This window comes from Protopterus annectens, chromosome 9.part0, assembly GCF_019279795.1.
Source record: "Protopterus annectens isolate FY-2018-M chromosome 9.part0, PAN1.0, whole genome shotgun sequence".
Taxonomy (NCBI): domain Eukaryota; kingdom Metazoa; phylum Chordata; order Ceratodontiformes; family Protopteridae; genus Protopterus; species Protopterus annectens.
Genome location: NC_056743.1, coordinates 622,871,761 through 622,899,092, shown reverse-complemented (window position 1 = coordinate 622,899,092; position 27,332 = coordinate 622,871,761). Strand labels below are relative to the sequence as shown.

Below are 27,332 nucleotides of genomic sequence, written 5' to 3'. Positions count from 1 at the left end.
ATTGGGTTTTGAGCTGAATTAAAAAAAATCATAGGAAAGAGAGAGAGAGAGAGAGAGAGAGAGAGAGAATGTGTTGCTTAATCTCTACTTAACAGAAGTGAGGAAGGCTATACAGAACTGATTTCCCAGTCCATATTGCCTAGCATGTAATGAGCTTTGATCATTCAAAATAAATCATTAACCTTTCAGTTCATTGACCTTTTGGCTGTTTGCATTGGTTTATGTAGAAAAGGTCCTGAAGTGTCCTTTTCTTTGTTCATTCAGTGACCATCCACAAGCCTGCAGCAATGGGGACATTTATGTTTGTTCTGATATGGAGTTTCACCCTTGTGTCCATCAGTGAGCAATCTCCTTCGTAAGTACTTTAGCTCTAAAATGACTGGCAGAAATGCTTGTTTTTTTTTTTTTTTTGTTTTTTTTGTCTGTTTTTTTTACTTCTACATGCTTTTTTTCATTATTTTTTTGTAAACTATATCCCTAAATGGATAAGAGTAATATTTTATTTATTTATTTATTTTATTTTACATTTGTTAACAGGGATACATGTCCATTTTCAGTGGAGGCCCAGGGAGAAAAACTCCGCATGTACAAAAGATGACAATCAATACTAATTAATAATAATAATAATCAATAATAGATGACTATTTCACAAATGCTTAAAGGTCTTTTGCAATATGTCTTCAGTAAAAGTTAAGGAATCCAAATATATATTTCCTACATTAGGACAGAGAGACTTGCTATGAAACTAAAAAGTGGAAGGCTCTAAGGGGACGAGAGAAATTCCTTTATAGTTGGGAAGAAAGGTAGCAGATCCCCAGAGCAGACTTCAAACAGAAATTCAAGAGGTAAAGGACTTAAAAGCAAAGGGTTTAGATAAATATATGCATGCATGTAGTTATATATATGTATATCTATATATATCTATATATATATATATATATATATATATATATATATATATATAGATATATGTATATATATGTTTGTATGCATTTATTTATTTGAGCTTGTTAACCAAGACAGCGGACTATTCCAAAGTGGGCCATTTTAGCCACAGTCTGGAATTACAGCAGTGTGTGAAAATGTAGTACGATAGTGCAGTAAAAAGACCAGTGCAGTACTACACTGTATATACACACACAAAACGAGGATAGCACAGTATTATAAACGTAATACTTCAGTTTCCTTATACAGTGTAGTATAGTATAACACAGTACAGGATTACAAATGAATGTATGTATGCACAAAACACTAGAAAATTGTAAAAAGGTGCCATTATGTTATCTAGCATATCTGAAAGCATTGAAAGTTATGTGAATTTTCTAGGTAAATATCTTGTATATTTTGCCATATCTCTTATGAAAATCAACTTGACTGCTTATTTAATGCTCAGCGCTAGCATTTTTAACTATATGCCATCAGTTTCTCAATAAAACATGTAATGCCTCACAACTGAACAGCACAGCATTTACAAAATATAACTCTTATATTTTCTTCAACAGCAGAAAGCAAAAATGCTTTTTTGTCTTACTTCCTATTACTGGTAGACCCCCTGATTACATGTTGGCAATGCAAATAGGATCAGTTGAGAGGATTTCCATAACATTGTGGCTCTAATGTCCCACTTCTTAGTGCAACTTTCATTTTGCCATGCTCTGTAGACTGCGTATGTCATACTCATCTTCCATTTTAACTACATGTTGATATAGTCCATTTTACGAATTAGCTCTGTAGTACACAAGTCATTTAATTTGCAATGCTGAGAATCTTTTATGATGACTTTAAACTTTAGGCTTTCTTTAATTAAAGAGAGAAGTAGTAGGCTATTTTGTGCCTAGGGGTTAATGTGAATGTCTTTTATAGGAATCTTTTTGGTTGCCATTTTGAGACTGTTTGCACAAGCAGAAAATAATTTCTGTAGTTATATCCATCTATCCATTCATCCATCCATCCATCCATCTACAACCCCTCTTTCCCACTTTTGCACATGGGGTTGGGGTGTTACTTGAAGAGTGACAATCATCTAGAGCTAATACTGCTGCCAGATCCCTTCCTTCCTGTTTCCCTATGCCAGATCCCTTCCTTTCTGTTTCCCCTATGCCAGATCCCTTCCTTCCTGTTTCCCCTATGCCATATTCCTTCTTTCCTGTTTCCCCTATGCCAGATCCCTTTCTTCCTGCTTCCCATGTGATAGATCTCTTCCTTAAGCTGCTTCCCATATGCTAGGTCCATACCTTATTGCTTCTCCTACACCTGATCCAATCCTTACTGCTTCTCTTATGTTAGATCCATTCCTTATTGTTTCTCCTATGAGAACTTGAATTTAAAACTGTATGTGTTTTAAAACCATGGCGGTATTTAACCAAAAGGCTAATCTCTTGTACAAAAAATACCTAAATATGCATCACTTGATGAAACTAAAATTATCAAGACAAAAAAAAAATTAAAATATCAGGCAATGCAAAACTAAAGGAACGAAATGCACACAATTGTAAAGAAATGAAACCACATAAAAGATTTTATGTGGGGCCAAGTGTCCTGCACCCTTGTATGTATTAACTCCATCAAATTAACCCAGAAAAAAGATGTTTTAAAATGTATTTTTATATATCACTCTTTCTGCAAATAACTACAATCCCAAAAAAAGGAAACTTTTGAACACTGAATTGAACAAATTATAACAGGGAAAACACCTTGAGCAAAATCAACATGGGGACCTTAAAAATATCTCAGAGTAGAGAATCCTACTAAATAAGAAGTACATTCCCTAACAACTGGTGACAGACTTGATTTTCCCCGTCAATACAGGTCTGGCATTTCTGTTTCACGTTGGGCTGCAATGAAAACCTTGGTCATGCCTTTGGACTTTAGACCGCCACCAGATACTTTTATAACAGATATTTTAATGGAATATGTGAAAAAAGATTGTCAAAGTCATTGACAGGAATAATAATTACTGCTGATACAGTATGAAGTTCCATGACCAGGTGATCCCTAGCCACTCATTCTGTAAGTCTCATTTCTCTGGACAAGTTTATAGTCAGACTATATTAAGACAGATGCTGAATCCCAATGAGCTTCCCACCTATTGTCAGCTGAAGTTCCGAAACTAGACATGCCCTCTGGTTATCTGACTAATATATACTGAAACATTCTTAAGTATATATTTTAAACTGTGCATTTAACCATGTCAGCTATGTGTTACACATTTACCAACATGGCCCTTTTCATTGTAACTTGCACAGTACTTTTCTTTCAGCCCTAAATCATACTGATAGTGGTAATTGTTGTAGACTTTCCCACAACTAAAACATGGTGATGCAGGTTTAAGATTAGTTACTACATTTTAGCATTACAATCAACTGCATCTTGCTGCAGTTCCATTCCTTGTTTACAGCATCTTCCATGGACAATGCAATCTTTAGTGCTTTGTCTACAGTTAAATCTCATTTTATATCACACAAATCATTGTCTGAGTCTGCCATAAAAAATTTCAATATTCTGGCTTTTAACATAGCTATGCCACATATTCAGAAACAATTTCAAATGTATTTGGATTTTATTTATGAAATATAAATGTTTGAGTAAGCATAAATGACTTTCAATTCAAGTGGCTCTGTAAGATCTGGTAAGTGTTTTCAAAGGACTTAAATGTGGCCTTGTGGGGCACCGTCAAATTACATAAGATGCTGCCTGTTATGGGCCCCTATGCATTAAATAAGGGTGACACCTTTGTGACATTAGCAAATGTATTCATAAGACACCCCTTTATTCTGCATAGGCTGTGTGGTCTTCCTTACTGGCACTAATGGAGTCACACATTTTGTGGTTCAGTAAAGTGCTACAGCAAAAAACTGCTCACTGAGTTTTTTAGATTATGCAAGTTTGATTATTTTACCAAACAGCTTATCTGCATTCATAAAACTGAAGTGCACATTTACTCTTGCATAAATAACACTTACAGTATAGGAGTAATAGCTCGGTGAAATTACTTCTGAAACACAGATACATGTCTAGTCTTTGAGTCATGTTTGGCACTAAAGGTATGAATAACTGTGACTCTAACACTGAATAACTAGTTAGTTAAGTCTTACTCTTGCACAGAATGATACAAATTAAAACTTTCTGGAACAACAGAACAGCATTTTTGTGGGATCTTCACACCCTTTACCTCCACACGTATTCCATGCTATATATATGTTTGTTGTAGCTCATGTACTGTATGAAAACTTTATTATAATAACCTCACCTTTAGAGTTATATAGTATTCACACTGGAAACTTCCATCTTTGCTAGCACAAGGGGCCAGATTCCAAAGGAGTTACCCTCAGTTTAAGTCTGCCCTGATTCCGAAATACCTTCTCTCAGTATAAATTCACGGTAAGGCCTACCTATAAGTAGGCCTACACTGGGGGCCAGGTTCTAAAAGATCTGCTCTCAGCATAAGAGGTTACTTACATTGAGAGCAAGTCTTTTGGAAATGGGGCCCTGGTTTCATTGCCTCTGATGAACTGCTAATTTCCCCTTCTGATCCCCTTCTGAGACTTTTGCCTGAAATCTACTTATCACTATATGCAGTGTATACTCTAAGCTGTATTTGCACACTATATATTGAATAAAAACACCAGGCCAGGAGAAACATTTGCAAGATATTAACTTCAGCTTGAGTACTATAGAGTAATGGCACACCTATCTGGGTATCTGTACACATCCTATGCACATGTGTGTTAATGCCTATATGCCCTACATTAAGAAATACATAATAGTAATTAATAAACTGTTAAATAAAAAAGAGTGTTTTATGCTGCAAAAGAAGTAATAGTCCCTATCAGCTTCACTAGTTTAGCTGTCATGGCAGACAGAGTAGCATTCAAAAGCCCTCAGTTCAAATCCAAGTTAATGAGGCTATTCCATTCCCTCTTTATGTCTTTCAGAAAAATGCACAGCTTCACATTCCTGTGTTCCTTATCATTTTTTTCTCATTTGTGAAATGAAAGAAAAAGAATTGCATATGAGAAAGACAAGCCTCATCTGCTTTTATAACTCACATATAAGAACAACTGAAGCTGAACTTTGGCAATCAGAGGTTCAAGCATTCCAGGAAATATGTTTATCTTGCTCTCCTTGGCTTGTATATTGACACCATTAGCAGAGGGATGTAATAGAGCCAAAGAGGAAGCATGAATCATCCGCGATGGTATGACTATAAGCAGGTATACCAACTGCAGTGTTTAACTTATTATTACCTGCCATCTTTCATACTCTTACATACTTTTCAAAAGTGATGAATAGCTGCAGAAAATGAATGAAAAGTATTTATGTAACCTGAAGGATGATAGGATACAACAAGGGGTTCCTAGTGGTATTTTGGGTATTTTAGTTACAGTTTAGAGGCAGCATTTATTTTCCTTTATTTAGTGTCCATTTGTTGCTGTGCATTATGAACTATTCCCTGTTAATGCCTGCCATATAATTTCATAAGAAAAAAATGTGTTTGTTGTAATGTGCATGTATTTTTACTTCTTTTTGAAGGTTTGTCATTACAGCTCCTAAACTTATTCACCTAGAGGTACCTGAAAATGTAGCAGTACAGGTACAAGGAGTGCAAAACCCTATTAAAATGACTTTATACTTGGAGAATCCTGGTCGTGGAACCCATTCTCAGAAGTGCTCTCAAGATGTTGTCATCCAACTGCCGATCAATGGTTTTTATGAGACGGTTGTTTCTTTGAAGGTAAGGTTTTAAATGTGGAGATACTGAAACTGCTGTGTAAATATAAGCTGGTTAACAGAGACAATGAAGATCAAGCATCTGATTGTGATGGAAGTTTGGTGAATATTTCATTTATAAGCAGGATGGATAGGCGAAAGAACAGAACATTACAAAAGGCAGCCTTACTTTACTAAGAAGAAGCCAAAAACTGATACCTTGGGCCAGAATCCAAAAACCTTGCTCTCATTGTATACAGCTTACTTCAGTGTAAGCCTGCTATAATTCTGGAAGACTTGATTTCTGTATAAGTGACTTACTTTGGTGTAAGGTCTGTCTATAAGCAGGCTTACACTGGGGGCCAGATTACAAAAGACCTGCTCTTAGAGTAAGTCATTTTTTTATTATGTTTTTCCTTCATTTTACCCTTTTAACTGATTTTGCTTGATTTAAGAATTAGTATATGTTTACATCGTGCTCCAACCATAAAAGGTTTGATCATTTAGACATAAAAAAGAAGAATGCGCAGCACCAAGTATCTTACATTTACATAGCTAGCATATTATATACATGCACACATCTATACCTACCTATATACATATATATATATATATATACATGCACACATCTATACCTACCTATATACATATATATATATATATATATATATATATATATATATATATATATATATATATATATATGTATGTATATATACTCCAACATGGATCTTATGACATTGTTAGAAGGTCTGTCAGCAGACCGGCATGATGTAGGAATTTTTGGCCTAATACCATCTGGCCAAGGAGATATGGGGAATAATAACAAAGCCATAGGGGAAACATGCACTTTAATATTTTCTAAACTAACTAAAAGCATGAAAACGCTCAGATCGCATATTTGGCATTTAAGGCTTTTCAAAGCTTATAAGGTTAAAGATATCACCCCATGGGGGCTTAGAGTAAAAATGCAACCTTTAATTAGTCAGATTGATGAACAACTTACTCAAGATTGGGCTCAAGCCCAACATCAGGCATCCATGTTATTTGTGGAAGCCCTTAGCATGTACCGTGAACGTGCCATAGACAAATACATTTTGGAGGTTAAACAACTCTGTGAGGAAGCAAAGGTTTTTGAGGGGGAAACAATTTTTAACGCACATTTAAATACCCTAGCTAATGAGTTACAACAATTGGAACAACATTTAAAAAAGAAAAAGATAGACAAATTTAATAGAGATGTTAGTGACTATCAAAAAGGCAAACCATTCAACACGCAAAGAAATGTTCACTTCCAAGATGCTACACAAAGATATATTAGAAAAAGACCCAGATCTATTCTTAGAAATAGAGCTGAGCTTTCAGAGACAATCTCTGGTGATGATTCATCATCTGTCACTGATATAGATTCTCTATCCACTCAGGAGTCCCCAGTAGCTAAAAGGAAACCAGTTACTGACCTTTTAGTGTCAAATGACATGGGGGTAGAAAGCATAGGGCCAATAGACAACATAGAGCATCTTTTGAAAGAGATGTTATCATAAATAACAACAATATTCACAATATTTCATCTTATAATCTTACGGAGGATGACATAAAGTTACTCAATAAGGGACTAAATTTTGTTCCTGCTTTTTTTGTTAATGAACATGTTTTGGTCAATGATATAATTGACTTTTGCAGAATTTTAAACTTGAAATTGTTCTTTTCAGAGAATGATCAAACTCAAAGACCTACCTACGTTTGGTTTCGTAAGTCTCAATTTATGCCACCCATGGACAGGCATGTCTCTGTGTTCAAAGAATGTCTTCTCAAAGATTTACATTTTCATGGTGGGATTTATTCTAATACTAAACAGAATCTAACCAAGGAGGGACAAGCAGCTTTAACTAAACTTAGTAAGAACTATAATTTAGTTATTTTACCGGCTGACAAAGGAAGGGCTGTTGTTGTGATGGATAGGGAGCAATACCTTAGGGAGGCCGAAAAACAGTTATCCAACAGCCTTTTCTACATGCGTATGCATTTGGATCCAACTTTTAAGTTCAAGAAGGAAATAGATCAGTTTTTACAACTAGCATTTGAGGAAGGCATTTTTACACAGGAAATGAAATATCATCTTACGGTGCCTGATCCTACATCACAATACCTATATCTATTACCAAAAATACATAAAGATCCTAAGGAACCACCAGGTAGACCGATAGTTTCAGGCAAAGGATCCTTAACGGAACCATTGTCCGCATTCCTTACTAAGTATTTACAGTCTTTATTATCACAGGTTAGGGCCAGACTCAAGGACACCACCCAATTTTTGCAAATTATTGGGGATACCCAACTTGAACCTAATAAGCTACTCTGCACCCGTGACAGCTCTTTATATGAACATAACTCATTGGGCAGGTTTAGAAGCCATACAGTATTGGTTAGATAAAGCGAACCTCTATCCACCAGGTTTCAATACATTATTAACCTGCCTTACAGAACATGCTCTAACTAAAAATGTTTTTTATTTCCAGAATGAATATTATTGACAAGTCAGAGGCACTGCGATGGGTGCATCCTTTGCTACCATATATGCAGACCTGATCATGGGTTACATAGAGGAACAGTTAATTTATGATGAGTCTCACAATCTATTTTTGGACAACATGTACATCTGGCATCGCTATTTAGACGATTGCTGGTTGTTATGGAAAGGAGACACCTCCTATTTACAGGAGTTTGTGGATTATTTGAACGAAAATAAATGGGGTATCCATTTCACTTTGAATTGGGATAGGAACAGGATCATGTTCTTGCATGTGTTGTTAAGTAGGGATTTGGACAACACTTTGAAAACAGAAACATTCAGGAAATTTCCACAGTTCACTACATTGCTCCATGCTACCAGTCACCATCCACCTCATATTATTCGCAATATACCAAAATCACAATTTTTGCGAATTAAACGTATCTGCTCCAGTAATGAGGCATACATCTCAGGTACAAAGAATTTGTACAATAGATTTCTCAGTAGGGGGTATAAAACAGGCACCATGCACAGTGCTAGTGTGCATGCTGCGAGGTCAGACCGGGAGGAATTATTACAATATTGACCAAAGCCTGATACATTGAACAAAAATACACCTCATGATATTCATTTGGTTACAACCTATGGCCTTAACACAAACAGGTTTTGGGACATTATTAATAATAATTGAAACATTTTACTAGCTAATGAAAGTTTGGCTAACATTCTCCCACCCAAGTGTTTATACTCATATTGTAGAGGAAGGATGGTTAATTTATACCTTACTTGCTATAAAAAGAGTTCCACTACTGATTCTCACCAAACTACGTTATTTGGGGCTAGATTGACAGGTAGCAGTCCTTGTGGACATTGTAGTGCTTGTGCACACATGTATAAAACTAAGGAGTTCACTAGCAGCAACTAGTGATTGGGTTATTTACTTAGCAAGATGCTCTTGTTCTGCTTTCTATGTTGGACAAACTTCACGTCCACTTAGATTCAGGATCAATGAGCATCCGAGTGATATAAGGAACAAAAGGTTTACAAATGCCCTTTATAAACATACTCTAACCCATCATACTGCTAAATTCCATTTTACTATTATAGATAAAATCCAGGGAAATAGAATGTGCAAGTCAGGTTGGCATAGTAAACTTAATGAAAAAGAGTCAGGCTGGATAGTAAGGTTAGGAGCTCTCTTCAAACCTGGCCTGAATGAACATAATTGATTTGGTATGCACCAATAGGGGGACGACAGCATTTTAGTACATACTATTTAAACATGGTGTTTTTTGTTAAATAGTAACACTGAGGAAGGCTATTTTAAGCTGAAACCAGTTTGTTTCTATGGGTTAGCCACCTTTTACATTAAATAAATGCAACTTTATCCACTTCATTTGTGTTGGACTTTTTGGAATCCAGCTGTCCAAATAGACCACATTTTGGGTAGTACAGTCAACATTAAAATGGTAGGTCTTGCCAGTAACAGGGTGTGTAAATTTATCACTAGCATTTATATATTTACAATTAGTGTACCTCTAGCAGGGGAAGGTTCCTTGATGTTTCGAGATGTTAACTTCTTGGTTGACTGTCTCTACATAATATCTGTTTCAGGTTCTTATTGTTCCTAAAAGTAAAATGGGGTGTATCACCAACCTTTTTTCTCAACTCTTCATCAGATGTTAATATCTTCCAGTTATTTCATATAATATTACATATGTACTATGTATCACTCAAGTAGGTCAGAATCACTCTGACATTACCCATTCTACTGTTACTTTTATTGGCAATTGAATCTAAATCCTTTTTTAACAGATATGGTTTTCCTTCTTCTTCTCTTCTACTTCTAATGAAGTATTGCATCTTCTTTATTTTTTTAGAAGAATATCCTCTTCTTGTAAATTGCTCACCCATTGTTTGGGTTGCCACTTCAAAATCTTGGTCCCTCGTGTGAAGTCTGCCTTCAAGATATTATTGTGGACATGATTAGGAGGCACGCTAGATCTTGGTAAAATGTTCTTCCAACAGTCCTTCCTAAAAAGGCTGGTGCTAATTTTCCCCCTCAGCATCTTGTAATATCTGAACGTCCAGGAAGTCTGTCTTAGTGAAACTATATTTCAAAGTAAACTTCATGAAATCTGTGCTGTTCTCTAGGTAGGTGTGAAACTCCTGCAGCAGATCAATGTAACCTTTCCACATAATATATATATATATATATATATATATATATATATATATATATATATATATATATATATCATCAACAAATCTTTGATAGACTCTTATAAATGAACAAAAGGGATTATTCTGTATGACATTATTGTCCTCCCAATATGCTAACACCAGGTTAGCATAACTGTTAGCACGTGGTGTCCCCATGGCTACACTACAATAGCTGAAGATAGAACTTTTCCACAAACATAAAGACATTATTTCTCAATATAATTTCCATACAGCTTACATATTAAATGAATCTTGCTGTCATCATATACATTTACTCTGTTAAGATAACCCCTAAGTGCTTCCAGGCCATATTCATTTGGTATTGCAGTAAATACATTTTTAATGCCCGTAGTCACCATTAGATCATTTCTTCCATCTTCCTTGGTGCACAGATGTTGTTTCAACATCTTTATAAAAAATTTTGGGTGTCTTTAAAAACTGCTGGTGCCTTCACTAGAACTTTTTTCAACTGTTGTTACACAAAAATTGAAGCTGGTTCAGTAATCTAGTTTGCACCCACCACTATGGGACATACGGGAGGATTAAGGGAGTCCTTATGAATCTTCAGAAGTCCCTTAAAATTGGGAATTGAAGGATGTAGAACATGAAGGTAGTCAAATGTAATAGTGGCATTCTCCTTTAATTCACATAAAGCACGTCTAACGAGGGTCTTTATGTTCTCAACTTGAGGATTTGTAATAAGTTTATATGCGCCTTCTTCTTCTAACAATTTCAAAATTCCTTCTTGATAATGTTCTCTATTCAATACAACTCCTTCCCCTTTATCCACAGGTCTTATAACCAAATCTGAGTTCATTTCCATATCTTTTAGGGCTAACATTTCTTCTTTACTGATATTCTAAAAGCAGTGTCGATTTGTTGACAAATATTTTGAAACCTGTTGTTCACAAACATTCATAAAAGCATCTACAGTGGCATTGTTTTGAGGAATAAACACACTAGGTTTCTTAAACAAGGCATTATCATCTATAATGCCTTCTTTGTATATAGTTTTCAGCATGACATCCCTCCCGAACATTTTTAAACTGAGTATCACGTCATTTAATGCTGAGCTTTTAGCAGGAACAAAATGTAAACCTTTGCTTAGCAATCGAACATGTGCTTAATTTAATTCAAAATTAGATAACTTAAATAGTGTTATATCCCTCATTAGTATACCTGTCTCTCCTCTGTAAAAATCCTCCTCCTCCTCTTCCTTCTCCTGCTTATAGATCCTGTTTCTCACTTGTCCCATGTCTCCCTGATTCGTAAAGGGAGAGCTGGAAAAAACAATGGATATGTGGAAGTATCTTTCAGTCTCGCTCCTAATGAAGTTTCTCCATTATTCACTCTCTTAGTTGTAGAGCCAGCAGTCTCTGAATCCATAGTATTTCGATGTGGTTGAGAATGAGAAACATTTGGGATAGAATTCCCAACTATGGGTACATGAAATTGCTCATTAGTTGTTAACGCATCTCTAGATGCAATTTCCAGGTACACTGTTTTGTCTCTCTCTGGACCAAGTAAACACATTACCATTTTTAAAATCCAAATAATCCCTTTGCAGCTTTTTAGCTTTGGTCTTTTCTAGTTTGGTATCATATAAATAAATTGTTAATTAAGGGGTTTGGAAATTGTAACACTGACTGGGTATATGTCTAACCACATGTAGTTCTTCAGCCTTCTACATTGGGCAGACTTCTCATCCCTTAAAATTTAGTATTATAGAACATCTGAGTGATATCAGATGCAACAAACCATCGAATTCCTTATACAAACACACTTTAATATATAACACGGCTAGGTTCTGTTTTACGATTATTGGTAAAATTAGTTTAAAGAAGAATAATAAAGGAGGGTAGCACAGGGTGTTGGACCAAAAAAGAGAAAAGTTGGATTATTAGGTTATGAGGGTTATTTTCTCCTGGGTTGAATGATTGTTTGAAGCTGACCAATTGGAGGAAAACAGAAAGTATTTAAAGCATGATGTCATGGATTGTTGTTATTTACACCGATGAAGGTTTATACAGTCGAGACCGGAATGTGAATCTGTAATAAAATACTGTAATTTGGTTCCACTGAGATTAGACTGCCGGCCTGTTCTGTTTGCTGGAGCTCTAAGTTTGGACATGCATCTGCTGACCATACTTGCATGGTTTGTCTGTTTTTGGTTTAGTTAAAAACATCTTATGGCTGTTTGAATACACTAAAACTAATCCTTGCAGTTAATCATCTGTCCCAATCTATATGGAAAACAGCTGCTTATATGACCTTCATTCAGCTTTGTTGACTCAATCCAGTATTGGGAATAACTATTGTTTGGGAACAACCTTTCAACTTGGCAAAGGCTAAAATACACACTCGGTTTAGTTAACATGTATATATCTTGGTTAGGAAGGTTACTCCAAACTCTAGCAACCACCAGGGTAGGATCATACAAAATGGTCACCTGGCCCCTCTGGATTAAATGGTAGGTTGAGAGTAGAGAAACAAATGGCCAATAATGGCTGTTTATAAAATACTGTTAGGTCCAAAGTAGTACATTGTCAATAAATATAAGTTAATATGGGAAAGGAAATTGCACATGATTATTTCTTATGATATTTAGTTCAATATTATCCAGCTATCTAGATGTACCACAAAGTTCCTTAAATATTAATTCATTCGTTGGAAATGCTTGTTTAAATACTTTTATATCCCTTCTAGGCCAACAACCATGTTTCTATCTGCCTCCTCATTATATTGGAGATGCAATTTAAATGTACCTGGAGCTTGGATGCATACATTTTGAGACTGTACAGAATTAGCAAAACTGAGGCTTTAAGACTGGAAAAGTGATTATATTTCCCCTTTGTTTCTAATAGGGATGGACCCAATGGTAACTTTGTTTGAAACAAATTTTAGTTTATTTCCGCTTTTCATTTTGTGTTTCAAAAAAATATATAGTAATTAATAGATCTTGGCAAAGAAGTGGTCTGGTACCAGTGGGTGACTTCAGATAGCTGAGGAAGGAGGCTCAGTCCTTAAAGACATCAACAGAAAATCTACATTGTAAGCATCAGATATAAAAAGTGGACTTTTTGGGATTCACATTGCCTCACTTCTGGAGTACTCCAGACTCCCTTAGGATAAATAAAGGACCAAATGATGGTGCAATCATTTCATAAAGAGTAGCTCAGATGGAAAATGTGTTAAAAAACTTGATTTGTACACCAGCCATATGTGCATATAGTTTGTGTGTTGTTGGTTAGATGATTTGTTATGTTCTCTTTTAAGTTTGTTCCATTTCATCATAATGTTTTGACACAGATATGCTAACATCATTTTACTGAATGCAGAATATGCATTTGCCCACGTATTATGAAGTTAATATGTATAGTTTCTCATATTTGTTTGGCATTGAATATCAGTCTTATACTGGGTTCTAATGAAGCTGATAAAAAATAATTACAGTGTGAATGTGTGAGTATTGCATACAGCAACAATACCTTGGCAGTGTGCTTGAAGTTATTTCCTTTGTGCGCTTAACCCTTTTCTTTATAGCAGGCACAGACACATTCCCTTAGGAAGGTACTCTTTCAGCTTGCATTTCAACATGCATAAAATATGTTCTTGGCTGATTTCTGTTTGGAGTTTGTTCCAGATGGCAGGCATACGCCTTGCAAACTCCCTTTCACCAATAGCTATCTTAAATGTGGGTCCATGTGGGGAAAGAATATCCTCATTTATATCCCTTATTTGCAGTGGTGATGGACAGGTTGACAGATGAGATTAGACAGGAGGCCCTGTGGACTATGATGCTTGCAGATGACATTGTGATATGTAGTGAGAGTAGGGACCAGGTTGAGGAGACCCTGGAGAGGTGGAGATATGCTTTAGAGAGGAGAGGAATGAAGGTCAGCAGGGCTAAAACAGAATATATGTATGTAAATGAGAGGGAGGGTAGAGGAATGGTGAGGATGCAGGGAGTAGAGTTAGTAAAGGTGGATGAGTTTAAGTACTTGGGATCAACAGTTCAGAGTAATGGTGAGTGTGGAAGAGAGGTGAAGAAGAGAGTACAGGCAGGGTGGAATGGGTGGAGAAGAGTGTCAGGAGTGATTTATGACAGACGGGTACCAATAAGAGTGAAAGGGAAGGTCTACAAGAGGGTAGTGAGACCAGCTATGTTATATGGGTTGAAGACGGTAGCATTGTTGAAAAGGCAGGAGTCAGAGCTGGATGTGGCAGAGTTAAAGATGTTAAGATTTGCACTGGGTGTGACTAGGATGGACAAGATTAGGAATCAGTATATTAGAGGGTCAGCTCAGGTTGGACAGTTTGGAGACAAAGCAAGAGAGGTGAGATTGCGTTGGTTTGTACATGTGCTGAGGAGGGATGCTGGGTATATTGGGAAAAGGATGCTAAGGATGGAGCTGCCAGGTAAGAGGAAAAGAGGAAGGCCTAAGATGAGGTTTATGGATGTGGTGAGAGAGGACATGCAGGCGGTTGGTGTGAAAGAGCATGATGCAGAGGACAGGAAGAAATGGAAACAGATGATACACTGTGGCGATCCCTAACGGGAACAGCCGAAAGAAGATGATGATATCCCTCAGTGCATAGCTGTGGTGTCTGGTTTGCAACCTGGATTTGAATGGAGAGCAATGGTCCAACTTAAGATTTTTAAGATCTTGGAGAACAATAGAAGGGTTGCTCTTCCATTCACTGGTAGCCATTTTACCTTGAGGAAGAAGAGTAAGCAATGATGCATTCTCTGGTCAAGGAATTCAAATCAGCAGATTTTGTTAACTGCTCTTTGCATGTTTTGCATATGTTTGCTTGAGTAGAAAGTTACTAATGGAAGACCATATTCAATTTTTGAAATTAGTATGTTATTTGCTATAGCTTGACAGGTGGCTGACATAAGTAAATGAGATATTTTAAAGCACAGTTTCACTGTATTAATTTATTCCTCAGTGATTTTATTTCAAGTAAGGCTTTATGAGCTATCACTGTTATCTATTTCTGACAGGTTACTTATTCATGATGTCTGTCTGGCCTATAATTCAATGTCTGCTTTTGTCTGTTTGAAAGTATCTAAGACAACCTCAAAGACTCTCATATTAAAAAAATAAATAAATGGCAGAAACAATGTAACACATGCATTCCATAGCTTCTTTCAAGATCATGGAATAAGCAATTTCCTCCTCCAATCAAAAGAAGTCATTTTTTAATTTCCTTCAAAAACAGGCTAAATGTGAAAATATAATGGTTTGATTATCAACGTGACTAACATTAACACATAAATTGATGAAAAAAATAATTAGACCCATCTTAGTGAAACTTAGAAACAAGTGCTAACACCAGTCCTGCTGAGTTGGGGCATGTCCTAGTCTTTGACACATTTTTACTAAGGATCATTGAAGTGTTTTTCCCTGGCAAGTCACAACCCTAATGGTTTGAATCAGGTACACATTGCAGGATAAATTTGCTAATGCATAGTCCACTGAAAAGGGCTATACCATTAGCGGTGGCTCATAGTCCACTGAAAGGGGCAGTACAATGAGGGGTGGTGCCTTGCTATGTTGAGGCACACCTCCCACCCATGAGACATGTGCATGACAGGGCTCAGTGCCCCTCCCCTTACTTACCACCTCATCTAGGAGATGGTAGTTGAACCCAGGTCATCTAGTCTGTAGATAGTAAGTAATTCTCTCTGCAATATGGGGGAGGGGCAAACCACTACCTTTACATGTGCCAATATGTAAGGGATGGCACCACAGCAAAGTGTTATCTCAGTGCCACTCAGCTGTCCAAAATTTTACAGTACATCCCTAATGTTGCCTCATAACATGTTTGTTTTTCCGGTAAATCACTGAAATTTCCAATCAATCAGTAAATGCCAGACATTACAGTTTTATACCTCTTATTGTTAATAAATATTTAGAACAGAAATATGGTTGTAAAGAAATCAAAATATTTATTGAAATCTTGCTTGCAATGTATCAATAGTAGTGTATTTATTATTTTTACACATACTGTAAGAGAAAGCCAAATTCTTAGTAAGATTATTATATATCTTAGGTACTCATCTCTATCATTTGAACTGTCAGCGGTACAAATTAGGCTAAAAGAGGTTAAGAGCTGCAATTATATGAAATGTCTTTCAAACCCGTAACACTTAAGGAATAGTGGGCAGAATCAGAATCACTATTTCCCTTAAATCTTCTAAAATTTTCTAGAATGGGGTTTCTTACAGACAAAGCACACTCCTCTGACAGAACCCTAGTAAGTTTAAAAAACATTTGCCTCTTCAATGAAAGCACTGAAAGTTATGTTATCCACTGAAAGTTGTTTTATACACCATTCAGTGTTCAATATATTAAAAATAAATTATATAGGGGCTTAGTACTCCCTGTTCCACAGTTTCTTGAAAATGTTTACTAATCTAAAATAACCCACTTTCATTACAATACATGGGTTGTTTGGTGAAGGTTACTCTTACCATATTATAGGTTCATAGGTTAGTACTAGGCTTGTGAGCCCTTTTAAGCCTAGCCAATTATCCCCCGTGCGATTCAAACCCTGTACCTTGTGTTTGTAAGGCAAACACCTTAACCATTAGGCTACCCTCCCCTTTTATTTACACTAAAAGCAGGCAAAATATCAAACTATGCATTAGTAATTTTTCTGCTGAACATTTTGAAAGTCAAATTTGAAAGATAGTATTATGCAGTACTGTTTTGCTAAGAAGCAATGATACATTGTAATCCTCACAATTTACAAAAAAAAAAGATATCTAAAACTGAAAGTATTGTTGATTACAATTAACATTTATTTTTTTCTCACCACAAAGATTCTGCTGCCTTGTCTTAGTTTATTAGGAAAAAAATCCAGTCTCAGGTTTTTCTCATATGTATGTATCAGCATTATGCTAGTCAAATTAACAAGGCTTGAATTTTAATCCGAATAGGTATTCAATCTCTTGAATGCAGATGGTGTACTGATAACCAAGACAGTAAAATTTAGAGTACAGAGCAGAGAAAAAGGGCATGTGTTTTCTGTGCCTAGTACCTCAAAATAAAATAGTAGGATTTTAATGCATACCATAACTATGTGTTTGAAAATTATAATGTTAATAAAATGTTAATCTTTTAATTGTGGTGCAATTCAGAATAACTGCGGGCCTTAAAATTCACTGACTTGTTTTTAACAATATAACAATAACTTGGCTGTACATCATTGTGCCATATATGCACAAGTAAGGTGCTATGAATCATCTGAATTAACTTTATGATTCTGCCATCTTAGATATGCTGATATACCATCACAATGGACACCAATTAATTGAGAATTAAATGTGGGACGCATACATTTAAGGTTTAAACTGTTACATATCAATGAATTATCCAACTCAAAAGCAAATCTAGACGCTCACTAAGTTTGCAAAACAGGAAGCATAAACCTGTTGTGTTTGTTGTAATCATACCACATATAATTACTTTAGTATAAGGTTATATCCAAAGTCTTTAAACCTGTAACTTGATCGTTTGTTGAAATCATTTCTATCATTATTATAAGGCATTCCATGTTATGCATAATGTTGGTATAAAGGCACTTCTCACATGTATGACTCTGTCATGTTTACTTCAGCTGCAGTTCCTGAGGTATGCTGTTTCCTACCATAATGCACTCATCATGTTATACGTTATGTATAGAAACAGGAGTCTTAGATCATTACACATTTAATGAGAGTTCAAGACCTAATGGTTTAAGTGTATCTGTAATGATCAATACATTTAACAACTTAAGGAGGAAGCTCTGATTTGTCTCAGGTACTAATACACCACTTTGTTTCCTTAGATTACCAAACAGCAGGCAGACCAATGCCAGCTATTCACACAAGTGAGAGAAAAGTATTTGCATTTGGTGGCAGAGAGCTCAAATTACTTTTCCATACGCAAGGTACCCATCCGCTGGTCCACAAGAAGGGGTTATCTTTTCATCCAGACTGACAAGCCTATATATACACCCAATGAACGAGGTAAGTCATTAATCATCTGTCAGATGAACTAACTGACAGGAAGAACCAGGTCATGCACGTTACATGTGAATAACATCTTGCCCTATATGTCAGCTTTATAGCAATAGCCATCTTTCAGGTTGACCATATAAACTCCTTCTGACTGATTCCTTGATGGAGGATGACAACCAATGGAAATATCAACTGACCTACATAAATTCTGGGACTAAACATTCCAATGACTACTGTCCCGCTATTTTATTTTTTTTTCTTTATGAAGGTCTACCTATAATTCCTGAAGTCTATTATTTGTCAGTGTATGTTTGTTTGACATTCAGAAAGTATATGCCTGACTGATATTCAGAAAGTTATAACTGATAGGTCACATATTTCTTACAATCACAGTTAGACTAGGAGAATAGTGAGAAATTGAGTGTTCAATTTTTACAGATTTTTACCTCTTCAATTAGTTTGTGGAACTTGCCCTCAAGTTGAAAGGGGCAGGGGGACTTGTTCCCCGCCAAAAAAAATGTTTTTGTATTTTGCAACCTCAAGAGTGTTGCAGTTTTCAGTTTTGACCTCCAATGGCCTCAGATATTTTGGGCTGAATAATCATATATCAATGAAAGAAGCCATCATTTCTAATAGGTCATCCTTGGGATAATAGGATCGGTTAGCTTCTTGAGAAGCACAAAGTGCCAGATCATCACGAATCCCACCGGAGAGAGGTATTGTGAATCCATGATGGAGGAAAACAACCAACATAATATCAATGGATGCACATAAATTCAGGGGGCAAGCAGACCAACGATCACTCTCCCACTATTAATCAGCGTGTGGGAGGAAATTGGATGTTTGATGCATCTGAACCCCAGCTCAGAAATGTCTTGGGTAACATGTTCTAAGACAATAAAAAGTAGGTGTCGCCTGCTTTTAACTGTCTTAGAACAGGCTTCCCAGGACATTTCTCAGATGGGTTTCAAAGTCAAAGATTCAGAGGTTCATAGGTAGGTACTAGGCTATTGGCCCTAGGGCCTATGTAAGCCTGGCCAAAAAGGTACCGTGGCTTTCGCCACCAAAGAAAATTATTTACCTGTGCCCCTGTTGAGCAGAGCCCCAGAAGTGATCCCCGGGGTGAATTTTCTATCTCCCATCCAATCATCAAGATTTTTCTTGAAGAGTGCTAATGAGGAGCTTTGTTTGATATAGATAGGTAGTTTGTTCCAGAGTATGGGAAGTCTCTGGGATAGGAATCTATCCCTCCAGCATGTTCTGTTTATTGTGGTGACAAGGTTTAGGTCCCTAGAGCATGTAGCTCAGACGGACTGGGATTTCTTTAAGTGGAGCATGCCCAACAGCTCTGGGTTTGACATAACTTTGTATGTTAGGCAGATATCGCCTCTGAGTAGGCGATATGGGATGGAGTAAAGCTGGAGTTTTTTTGAGACTGTCTGCGTAGGGCATTTGTTTTAGGCCGGTAATCCTTAAGATGCACTAAGCATTTATTTTTCTCTCACATGCTGATTAATAGCACAGCTATTAATATGTCCTTTACCAACATTTGCATGCATCATTTTTAATCTACTGATTTTATTTTACAAGACAGTTTAGACATCACTGAATGCTTTAATTTTCTAATTTTCTGAATGACCACGATGCCTCTCTTGCTAGTCATATTAAGTTGCATTACACATTTCTCATAAGCCTATGTGTAGAACATTTACTGCTTATTATTTACATGTAGTTAATATCACCTGAATTCTGCAAGAACACTCACACATTTATTTTTTGGACTTTTAAATCATATTATCATTCCATCATTGGAACAAAACCAGTTTAGCAATTATTAAATCTCTATTTTCTTTCTCTCATTCTGCTGTTCTTGTTTCTACCACATTGATATCCCTTTGCCCTTTGAAATGATGTGATAGAACAATCAAGCAGACACCTTAATAACTGAATGTACTTACCTTAATAACTGAATGTACTCACCTTAATAACTGAATGTACTCACCTTAATAACTGAACGTACTTACCTTAATAACTGAATGTACTCACCTTAATAACTGAATGTACTTACCTTAATAACTGAATGTACTTACCTTAATAACTGAATGTACTCACCTTAATAACTGAATGTACTTACCTTAATAACTGAATGTACTCACCTTAATAACTGAATGTACTTACCTTAATAACTGAATGTACTCACCTTAATAACTGAATGTACTTACCTTAATAACTGAATGTACTCACCTTAATAACTGAATGTACTTACCTTAATAAATGAATGTACTCACCTTAATAACTGAATGTACTCACCTTAATAACTGAATGTACTCACCTTAATAACTGAATGTACTTACGTTAATAACTGAATGTACTCACCTTAATAACTGAATGTACTCACCTTAATAACTGAATGTACTTACCTTAATAACTGAACGTGCTCACCTTAATAACTGAATGTACTTTATGTTTCTGCTAGCAGCCTTTGTAATAGCATCATCTTCCTTTATTTGCCAACTGCTGCCATGTAGTAAATAAATGAGAGCGATCCCTCGACCTTGGAACACTATCTAGTGAAATACAGTTTGCACATTCCCTGGATAACCACACATACTGTAACGGTTGTTTTTGTGAAACACAAGCACATTAAACTCAAGAAAGCCCTATAGTGGACCCCTTATACAACATTAGAGAGATGATATGATGTCAATTTGAAGGAAAGTTTGGATTAGCAGCAGGTCATAGTGAAAAGAGGTGATACAGTTTTACAGCTGGTGAGGCCAGAAGTGAGACGGGGGTAGGAGGTGGCAGAAGAATACATTGCTGGATTGCAGCATTGCATACTTTTGTGTGACTCAGTGAGTAGATTGCTGCTAAAATGTCAGCAGAAATTAAATCTAAATAAGTGGTAAAACTGTCAACTGCAGTGGAAATAATGTTTACCATTGATTGAAGTCTTTTTCACCAATTATTAGTTGCTTACTTGTTTAATTAATTCATTAATAAATTCATAAGTAACTAATTTCTAAATACATTGACTGTTCAATAAGTGTATTTAATCAGTATTCACCACAAAATGGGTTGTTTCTTCTACACACTGTTTTTCTCTACACAGTGAATTTTGCTATGAACATTCACCACAAAAATGTATGGTTAGTTTTTCTAAATAGAAAGCTTTCTGTACCCTAACATTTGTATCTGAAAGGATACAGCTTGCACTCATCTAACTTGTGATTCAACTGGGATTCATAAAAGTTACCACTAAGTCTACACTAAGTGTATATGTAGTGTAGCCTTTCTGAGTGAGTAGGTAGCACAAGCAATATGATAGGAATGTTTTTGAATACAGAAAGTGTACTGTTAGTGGTAACCTTTATGAATCCCAGAGTTAGATCTTCCTTGAATAGCTGGATTTCTATTTTTACAGCTCTTGATTTTATATATTGTCTTTATAATGCATTTAGTTATTTATTGATTTAATATATTTTTGGTTGGATATATTTCTGCCTCTGGGACGCCATTCTAAATGGATGTTCCAGGCAATAAATTTCAGTCAACAAATGTAAAAAATGAAATAAATCATGTCACTATTATTAAACTCACCTTGGGGCCCCACCAGCAGCCCGTGAGAGGTAATTTAGACACAGCCAAGTTAAAAGTTGAAGCCTACATAATGATGGGATGCAAGTGATGGGGCATCCAGACCTGGAAAACCGAGCTAGAAAATAGTCTGCCTGTACAATAAAAAGGAAATTCCTACAATTTGACTAAGAAGTCAAAGGTGTGACACTCATTAAGGGTTTGAAAACAGTTTACACAATAGAAGACAAAGGAAAATTCTGATTGTTTATTAACCTGGCAGGAGGATTCGCGGATAATTTCTGGGAATTAAAAAAAAAAAAAAAAAAATGAGTACAATGTTGTTGGTGTATCAAGTTAAGAGCATATACAGCAGTAAGCTGTAAGTTTAAACCGATAAGGACACACACACATTCACAGAACAATTCCTGTTTTCTCAGGTAGGATCTCAGAATAATTTCTGAGTTTGAGCAAAGCTACATAACATTACTATTGAATGGAAAAAGATATGCATAATATAGTCAAAACTGTATATAACTGTAAATATTTAAGTCCTTCAGCTGAGGTTTTATAATCTCCAAGGCACAATGTTTGTTTTGTTGTATGATTGCTCTGTGGATCAGACTTACCAGGTACCACTTGAAGTGGAACTTCATAACTTCCTATTACTGACCAATTGCATGGAAGTTCTTCTTCAGGCTGAGCTTGAAAATAAACATTTTTGTCTAGTGGGCTTATCCAGAAAAAGAGATAAATAAAAAGAAATAAATCAACAAAACGGACACAACTAAAATGCAAAGATAAATAGCCAGAGAGGACAGGGTGTATATTACAATTAAAATGCCACGTCTTAAGTATGATGAAATGGTATGACTGAACAATGAAAACAAAAATAAAAAGCAGAAAGTCAGTGAAGTCTGGCTTGTCTTTAATAACAAAGCAAAGCAGAAAAAAATGCTTGAGATAAGTTAACCCTGTAGATTGAACTGGTTGGATTTGGGTTACCCAGTGTGGGGCTCCATTAGTCAGAACTGACCCACCATTTTTGGGATTGGATCTAACAACTGGATAGTATGCCATTTTGCAGTTAGTCTAGACAAAGGATATGACTTCTTTGACAACATCAACAGATGACAGTACTCAAGAAACATTGATGAAGACTGAAAATTTGGAGTGTCTAGAAGAGTTCCTCTCTACAGATTATTAGACAAAGTTCTGAGGCAATTGAAAACCTAAGAAGGTGACTAAAAACTGATAGCAGGACTTAAATATTAAGAGCAAATTTTAGAAAACTGCATTGTTTTGCTTTGTGCCAAGTGCAATTGAATGTGTTCTTAAGAAAAAAGACTTCCGTAGATATCAAAACTTAGTTGTTTGGCTTTTTCTTTCTAGGTTACCATTCACTAAAAACCCCACTGTTCCTCCTCCTCCTCAATCTTCAGCATGGTGATACTTTGATATATCCTTTCATCAGGAATGTCCTCTTATCTGGAAGAAGCCCAAAGCTTACACAGAAGCCTGTAATCACCATGTACCTATAGAGGAATAGGCTAGGTAGGCAGTCATCATGCTCAGGCTCCATGAGTGTTTTTATTGTAGCTATACACTTCCCTGATGTGGTGGAAAAGTACTGCAACTATGAAAGAGGTATTCCAGCCTACACTTTAACTTGCTCCCCCATTTTTTTTTTGGTCTCACCTCCATAGACTGTGTAGTCTTGGATGCATGCCCAGTATGTTCCCATGGGTAGAGACAGACAGAAAAAAAAACCTTGCTGCCCCCCCACCATCATTGGCTCCTCTAATGTATGTGCCAATGATCAAAACAAGGATGTTTTGGTCATGATCAGGGTTTCATCTGTGTATCATGGAGCCAACACCTTGACAGAAGACATAAAGATTTGACATAGTTATCAGTTTCATTCCAACAACATTCTTGGAGGGTCATTTTTTTAAGACGCTAGGTTTGAAAGGGACTATAGAGAGGGCATATTAAGTAGAATTAATAAGGAAATAATATACTCCAGAAGAAGTGTTCACAATCATAGGATGAGATATTGGGAACATATACTGGGAGTAGAAATAAAAAGGTGCAGGCCTACCTGCTACATAAATATACTGCAGTACCACTCAGGGGAGTGGGTACATCTGTTTTAGGACAGTAATTCTCTGCATTTCTTTAAAAATGTATTTCAAAGAATTCTAAGCCACCTCTAGCCACATAGTTTGCTTATTGTCTACCTTGGTTTTGACAGGATATGGTCAATGATAAACATGAGTGTTTTACTGTATCTTCTCATTGTTTTTTAGTTGCACAAAATGGGGTCCCTGTTAATTATTTGAACATTTTAAAGTTTGAATGTCATATGGTCGACACCATATGATCAAACTTTAAACAGTTCAAAGGTGAAAAGCAGCAGCTCCATACGAAACAGATGGGAAAATTTCCCTTTTCTGCACTGAAGTGCAATCTCAGAGTTGGTATATTTACGTAGGGGGTGTGGACTTGCCCCCCTGCTCAGAGTGTTGAGGTAATTTTTTAAAATTTTTTTATTATATTTTTTCGATGTTTCAAACTTTGCTCATATGTTGCCGCACATATGAGGTTCATAGTTTTGAAACTTCAAATGTATAATATAGACCCACAAAATAATAACATTAGCTTGCTTTATTATTGCAACTTAAATTACTGCCCAAAACATCAGAATAAAAATTAAAAGACCTGACCAGACCTGACAATAAAAATAACAAAGGCTCCATCTTGGATTGGATCATGGTTTCTGACACAGATAAAGTCTCCTCCTCCGGCACCCCCCCAAATAGCATCAGTGATCACTTTCCAGCACTCATAATACATAAGTCCACCTCTATACCTAACATACACCAACATCGCTATACCAGAGATCTTTCCCATTTCTCTGCAAATACCTTCAATGACATCCTGAAGAACACTAACTGGAGTCCACTAAAATTTCTCCCACTCAATGAAGCTGTAGAATTCTTTAATTCTACATTTCTTAGGATCCTAAATACTCATGCCCCTCTCTGGCTAAAATGAATCAAGGCAAAACATGCCAGCTGGCTTGCCAATTCCACAAGGCAAATTATGTCTGCTAGGGACAAAGCCTGGGAAGCCTGGCAGAAAAACAAAACTACTTCCAACCTTATGCAATATAAACAACTTCACAATCAGGCTAAATGTTTAGTTTTCAAAAACAAAAAAAAAAAATACTTCCAATTTATCCAAGATCGACATAAACAAAACCCTAAGAAATTCTGGGGAGCAATCAACTCCCTTCTCCTTCCAGGAACCAACAATAATCCATGCACAAACCCAGAACCCCCCTGATTTAGCCTCACTCTTTAACACATATTTTATTGACACCATTACTAAACTTACTACCATCTTTCCACCCATCAACCCCTTATCCACTAGTACCACGATTAGTGCATTCCCCTTCAAATCCTCTACCTACTTTCTCACTCTCACCCATACCCACCTCCACCATCCAAAAACTTCTTCATAAACTAAAACCATGTAACAAAGCTCCAGGTAACTTACCAGCAGAATACTTACAGCTATCGGCCTCCTCCATTGCATACCCTATCTGCATTCTCCTTAGTAGGTCCATTCAGGAAGCATCGGCCTCCTCCATTGCATACCCTATCTGCATTCTCCTTAGTAGGTCCTCCATTGCATACCCTATCTGCATTCTCCTTAGTAGGTCCATTCAGGAAGCATGCATACCTGATATCTGGAAAAAAGCATTTTTTCCTTCCACTTCATAAAGGCGGCAACAACTCTGACATCTCAAACTTCCGGCCCATCTCCAAAATACTAGAGAAGTACATTCATACTCAGCTCCTTAGTCATCTGGTAAAACATCAAATCCTTTCCCCCACTCAACATGGCTTTAGGCCAGGACATAGCACTAACACTGCCCTCGTTGCCTTCTTGGATATAGCAAACAGAGCTTGAGATGCTGGCTCCTTAGTCTCTGCACTCTTTCTTGATCTATCTAAGGCAGTCAACACAGTTTTACACTCCCTTATGCTTACTAAACTCTCCAACCTTGGCCTATCTCTTTACATTGCTTTATTTACTATCTCAGCAATAGACAACAATCTACTATATGGCAGCACACTTCTTCCCCTTTCATCAATACAAACACAGGGGTACTCCAGGGTTCAATACTGGGTCCCCTTTTATTCAGTATATTTGTCAATAACTTTCACACCACTCTTACCCACAGACCGGTTGTCCAATATGCAGATGACACGACTATTATCTGCTCTTCTAAATCGGTCACTGCACTACAGCATCTTATCCAAGCAGCATTTACTTCTACCGAAACCTGGATGTCTCAGAACCATCTTGTCCTTAACTCAAATAAAACAAAACTCCTAATATTTACACCCACAAAATCTAGCTCTGTTGACAAGTCACTATTCTCTGTTCATTCACAAAACAACACTGTCATTGATGTTGTCCCAAGTACCTAATTGCTTGGTGTCATCATTGATGATAAACTAGCCTTTGATCTTCACATCTACAGCAACATCAAAAAAACACATCAAAGGCTAGGAGCCCTTTATAGGCACAACTATTTTCTTAGCCTCTCTGCTAAAAAGGCCCTTGCATCTTCTTTCCTGCTTCCAACTCTTTTATATGGTGCCCCCATCCTCCCCAATCTACAGTCCTCCCTGAAAACAAAACTAGACTCATGCTACTACAAAGTCGCTAAATTTGTTACTAATGCAAACTTTTTCATCCACCACTGTTCCTCTCTGCATCAACTTAATTGGCTTGAATCCCCTCACTATCTCACTTATCTTTAATTAACTACTGCCCATAAACTTATCTACTGCCCAGCAACTAGCCCTTCCCTCTCCTCCATACTGACCATGTACCATCCTAATCGGCACCTCAGGTCTGAAAACAAAATGTTACTGACTGTCAACAAACCCAGGCACTCAGCTAGCCAAATGTATTCCTTTACTGTCTCTTAGCTATGGAATAATCTCCCTCCTTCACTCAGGACTACCAGCAATCTTGCATCCTTTAAAAAATCTCTCAGACTACATCTCTCCTCTCACTGGGTATGCGCCTGGACCCCAACAAATAACCTCAAAACCTGACTTCATTTAATTACTGGTATTTCGTCTACTTTTTTTCTACTATGCTTACTCCTGCTGCTGTCTCCCTAGCTTGACTTTTTCCCTCCTCTTTTCTCCCATGAAGTTAACTCTCCTCTGCTATAATTTATGTATATACATTTATAATTGCATTTGAATATTTTCT

The 27,332-nt window shown here is 36.5% G+C and overlaps 1 protein-coding gene across 2 annotated transcripts in view; it reads left to right on the top strand.

Moving 5' to 3' along the window:
- Window positions 1-249: 249 nt before the first annotated feature.
- C4B (complement C4B (Chido blood group)) overlaps window positions 250-27,332 on the top strand; it is an 876,141-nt gene continuing 849,058 nt past the window's right edge. For both annotated transcript variants that reach the window (XM_044083184.1, XM_044083183.1), the window contains exons 1-3: window positions 250-355; window positions 5,533-5,734; window positions 18,284-18,464. In XM_044083184.1, the coding sequence (XP_043939119.1) occupies window positions 288-355; window positions 5,533-5,734; window positions 18,284-18,464 (451 nt within the window). In that variant the 5' untranslated portion in view covers window positions 250-287. The remainder of the gene's footprint in view (window positions 356-5,532; window positions 5,735-18,283; window positions 18,465-27,332) is intronic.